Source organism: Myotis brandtii, unplaced genomic scaffold (genome assembly GCF_000412655.1).
Source record: "Myotis brandtii unplaced genomic scaffold, ASM41265v1 scaffold384, whole genome shotgun sequence".
Taxonomy (NCBI): Eukaryota; Metazoa; Chordata; class Mammalia; order Chiroptera; family Vespertilionidae; genus Myotis; species Myotis brandtii.
Window position 1 is genome coordinate 461,326 of NW_005364745.1, and position 5,434 is coordinate 466,759.

At 42.5% G+C, this 5,434-nt stretch overlaps 1 protein-coding gene across 1 annotated transcript in view; it reads left to right on the plus strand.

The window, feature by feature from the left end:
• The first annotated feature begins 2,145 nt into the window (after positions 1-2,145).
• Positions 2,146-5,434, plus strand: part of FYB (FYN binding protein) — a 137,705-nt gene continuing 134,416 nt past the window's right edge. Inside the window, exon 1 of the mRNA XM_005872570.2 lies at positions 2,146-2,214. Coding sequence (XP_005872632.1) covers positions 2,212-2,214 — 3 coding nt within the window. The 5' untranslated portion in view covers positions 2,146-2,211. The remainder of the gene's footprint in view (positions 2,215-5,434) is intronic.

The following is a 5,434-nucleotide window of genomic DNA, read 5'->3' on the forward strand; positions in this document are numbered from 1 at the left end:
GAATTCAAGTGAAAGAATTGAAATTCCAAGTCCTCTTAACCCAAGACTTGTCCAATCAGCTACATTGTTTGTGGAAATTGCTAGATTTCAGTTTAGCACATAACTTTTGTCCCACTTACTGGGACAGAGAGAAAGTCATAGAAAGACGACGTGTAAGTAATTATCATGTAGTGCATGGTGAAAATATATTGATAGACTTAGTAGTAAACAGTGTCAGAGTGTAGAATTATTTCTAACCTGCAGGGCGTGCCCGGTGGCCTGTCCACCATCTCACTAGCATGAGTTACCTGTGTGCTCCCCCATTTTTGAGGCCTGCACCTGGGATTCCTCTGGGGAGCTTTAAAAAATACTGATGCCAGAGTCTCAAGACTAGAAGTGATTATTTGAGTGGTCTGGGGTAAAGCCTGGGAACTAGACTTTTTGAAAAACTTCCAGGTGAGCCCTAGCCAGTTTGGCTCAGTGGATAGAGCGCCGGCCTGCGGACCGAAGGGTCTCAGGTTCCATTCCGGTCAAGGGCACATACCTCATTGCAGTCTCTGGTCGGATGCATACAGGAGGCAACCAATCGATGTGTTTCTCTCACATCAGTACCTCTCTGTCTTTCCCTCTCTCTTCCACTCTAAAAATCAATGGAAAAATATCCTCAGGTGAGGATTAAAAAGAAAAACTTTCAGGTGATTTTAATGCACAGCCTGGTTGAGACCCACTGCTTTAGGCCCTCAGGTGCCCCTGCATTGGGATCATCTGGTTTCGGCGGAGAGTGAAACCGGGGGCTTCTGGTTACGCTAAAGAAGCTGCCGTTGAGAGGTCTTCCTTTGGCGAGGTTTTCCATCATTGGCACGCCTGGTTCCCACACCTGTGCTGCCTTGATTTTTCTCCTTCATTCATTCGCTACACATTTATTATGTGCCAGAGACTGTGCAATGTGAGATTACTGACCACCAACCTAGCTTCTGACTTCTCCTCAAGCCCCACCCCTCTTTAAAATACCTACGAGTTTTAGGGCAATACCAGGCTCAAAAGCATGAAAAAAAAAACAAACTTGCGCCTGCCCTGCCTTCCCACCTTGCCCTGGCAATGATTCTACCCATATTTCTTACCACATCTTGATTTTGAAAAGCATTTTCATTTTAAGGAATAAATAAGAAACATCTTTTTTTAATAAAAGGTTTTGTATTGTCATGGTATAATTAGTACTAGATTGTCATCAATGGAGAAATTTGGTGCCCCTCTACTAGGTAAATGCAGTAGTACTTACAAGAAGATCTAAGCATTTGCAACCCCAAATTAAGGACTCAGCTGGCTTTCCTTTCCAATAGGAAACAAAGATCGTCTTCTACCTTTGGAATTACTTAAGGATCAGGCAATATATTCAAATAAAAGAAATAATTCTGTGTACCAGAATATGTTTACATAGGTGCTACAGTTGATTGGTGGGGAATCTAACTACTTGGGATCAAATACCATGCCCTTAATGCAAGAATATGTAGTTTGCCTATGAGGGATTGGGGCATTTGATGCTAACAAAAGTTATTGAAAAATTAACACATGAACCTAGATTGAAATGTGCTTTATATTTTGAATGAAATGAATGGTATTCTATGATAAACTTATGAATATTTCCACCATTTAAATGTTGATGGGAATACATTTGGAATTGTGATTAAAATTATTGTGACCCTTTTGATCTTTTTAAGCTTATAGTTGCTTTCAACAAGCACTATCTACTCAAAACAGAAAAGTTAAAAAATTAGCAAAGTACAAAATAAGAATTATATATGATAATACCTCCACCCAAGTCAACCACTGTTAACATTTTAGAGTGGATCTTTCATTCATAGATGATAGATAGATAGATAGATTCACAAATACAGACTTTATATAAATTAGGTTAATAATGTATACAGAATTTAATATCTAGGCACTTTTATAAAATTTTTGAGTCAATTTTCTGACTTCAGAACCTCACCTATAGCTGTTCTCATATTATTAAAGGGTAATAACTGGATAAACCTGGCCAGTTATACAAATGTTCTGAGGGCTAAGGTTGATATGCAAATCAACCTTACATATCAATGTGTGAAAGCTGGACGGACCACACAGTTTAAAAAAGGAAGTACATTCTGCAAAGCTAACTTGCACATTCACTGCCCGAGTTACGGCATCTTTGGGGTCACTGGGTGCCAGGCACATCAACTCTTTTCAAGAAAAATGGTAAGTAACCCATTTTACGGCTCTCCTTGGTCTCCTGGCAACACCTAACCTTCTCTCCATGGAGCAGAGAGGGGTGGGTGCTTTCGCCAGGTCCTCCAGGCCTTGGGAAGTTTTGCTTGTCTCAAGTTGTCCCATTTGCTATGAAAGCTGCTGAGTCTTTATTATGCCGCTGGAGAGACTGGGGCTGCAGGAGTTCCCTTTTCTGACTCCAGCCTTCAGAATAGAGGAAGAGCTATGCCTTAGAGAAAGAGCAGTTGTGTTTTCCGTCTTGGCCTCTTAAGCTAGCTGAGCTCCAGAACGAGCAATGCCCGTAGTTCTATTAAGAGCACTTTGGACCCAGAAGAGAACTCCAGTGATACGCGCTGGGTAATATTGCTGATGGGGAGGGCCATTTTGACAACACAGTGGACTTTGCAAAAGGAGCTCTTTTGTTTGTTTGTTTTTAAATGTATTTTTTTTATTATTTTAATTAAGAGAAGTAAACACAGCCCAAATAGTCCAAAACTTAGGGACAGGTTGTGTTCCCACCGTTAGTTGAAAGTCATTCATTAGAGTGCACTTAAAATTGTGACCAGGTTCCCAGTTGTACCATAAAAACTAGCTTAACTTATAATGTAGCTGAACTACAGCGTTCACCTCCTGCTACAATTTCCTATTATTTCTCCGTGAAACTTGACTGCGTTCTTATACAGGTGATGTTCTTACGCTCCAGAGTCTAGAAGAGAGCCAGCCTTCTGTCCCACACACGCCCCTCCCCAGCCCCAGCTGGGAGGCTGGTTTCCCTCCCCTCCACAGGGAGAGGAGGACTTCCTTTACCAGCTTCCGGTGAGAAGATGGGGAATGAGGCCAGGACTCTTACAGGCTCTCAGTGGGGGAGGGAGCGCACGGCAGGCATCGGGATGGAGGGGAAAGGAGTTCATGGGATGTGTTTGTAGTCTGCGAGCTCTTGAGCCAGAAGGGGAGAGTGTGGAGGTGAGAGGGTAACCATGCCCTGGAGGAGAGGAGGAGCCATGGGGTCAGAGTTGCAGTCATGGGGGAGGAATGTGCAGTGGTGACAAAAATAGTAGCACATGACCCCCCTGCAGCCACACCTGTGGGAGGAAGGCAGTCACCTATCAAGGTGGGACTCGCACATCCCTTTAGTGTTTCCAAACTGGGCCTCTAGGTCCAGGATTCTTAGAAAACAGCTTGACCTTAGCTACTGATCTCCTCCTCCAACATAAACCAGGGCATTTCTCCAACAGGTGATCAAATGTAAAATTTAATATGGTACCAATGTCTCACTGGAGTGTACACATGTTTCTGAGTAATTTTTAAAATATAAGTTACAGATTCCTAAGAAAAAAAATAAATGAGGTCATTGTGGTTCACAAAGAGTTATTTAGATTTTCATGGGGAAAACGAGAGGATAATAGCAGGAAAAAAAGGACGTTTAACTGCATAGTGTGTGTTTGGTGTAATATGTAAGCAATGTTTTCTTATCAGATTATCTTCTTATAAAAGCAGCACCTGTTGTTAAAGACAATTTCTTAGATATATAGATATGCAGAAATGAAACAATACATAGTTTCTATAGTCTATCATCTAGGGAACAATCATTGTTAAGTCAGTACCAATCCTAAAATTTTATCACTTAAAAATATATTTTATAAATATAATTTTCTATAAGTGCCATCATACTGTATAAACCATTTCCTTACCGATTTTTATTAGAAATGTTTTGGATAATATATGAGTTAGGTGTCATTTCTAATTTAAGCTTACTTACTCTATAATGGGGCAGTAAATAAATTTCCAAGTTGCAGTTATGGTATATATCTGCCGATCTGTGTAGCATATCAGCGAAGAGGAAGTATATTCCTGTTAATTCCTCTCTCCCCCAACATAGCTGCAGAGAGGCAGGTAGCATGTTAAAGGAAGGAACACAAACCCTACTTTTTCTCCTTGAAAAATAGCACAGTCAAAGGGCTATATTCATGGCTTTTTATGTTTTGTTTACTAGTTGTATGTTTTTTCACAAGTCATTTAAGTTCTAAGGTTGTCTCCTTATCTAACAGTGGTGAGATGATGATGATGATGATGAGAAGGAGGAGAAGGAGATGATGATGATGATGATGATGATGATGATGATGATGATGGTGATGACTATCCCACAGTGTTGTTTTGGAGAGTAAATAAGATCACAATTATAGAGCGCCTATTCCAGGGCAGGCACCAGCCAGACACTAGATGAATATGAGTTTCCTTCCTTTTAGCTCCAAATAAATAATTTGCTAAAGGCCTAGAGACTCCCAGCGAGCGCAGGAGGAGTATGATGACAGCAATGAGATGTGTGAGCCCTGGCATACAATATCTCATTAAATCCCATAACAAACTTTAGAGACAGGCACTGCTGTTATTTCTATTGTCCAGCTGAGCACAATGAGTCATGGGAAGAGTAAGCCACTTGCTCACAGCCACACAACTATCACACACTGGGACTGGAGTTTGTACCCAATGCTGTCTGCTCTCAGAGTCTGAGCGTTTGTACATTCTGCTGCATCTGAGAAAAAGTAGGTCCAGAGAAGACAACAGAGCGGTCCTAGAAAAGGACTGGCTTCTAGAGTCCGAGGGGCCTTTCCCCAGGCAGGTGGCCTTCCTGTTAGAGTTGGGAATCAGCTGGCAGAGCAGCCACTGCTATAGTCAGTATGAATTGTCCAAGTTCCAGAATGCTCACTTTATCTAAACCTTGCAGAAGCCACTGGGATAGAAGGCTGGAGGGGTTCCTGGCTTTGTGGTTCGCCACCCCACAGTTAAAGAAGGGGAGTTAAATGATCCAATGTCCCCTCCCACCTCCCCCTCCCAAGTGCACCTACTGTGTCACAGGTGTGACTAACCTGGCCTCCTCCAGGCTCAATGCAGGGAAAAAGATACCAGAAAGTGGGGCATGTCATTGCCCAGGTGGTCATCGGGAAATTCACCTTTTATTGCCTGAACCTTGTAACCATTGGTAGAGGAACTGTGGAACCTGTGGGCATGAAGCCCAAAGTATGTGGGATTTTGTGAGGACAAGCACATGGTTTATAAGATTGATGGGTGTTAGCCACACAGTGTCAAGGAGAGCCTTGTTCCAGGCCCCGCCTCTCATCACACCTGCGCAATCTTGGCCCAGTCCCTCCAGCTGCTCAGTGAAGGTACAGAGTTGGCCTATCTGTGGTCGGCAAACTGCCGCTCGCGAGCT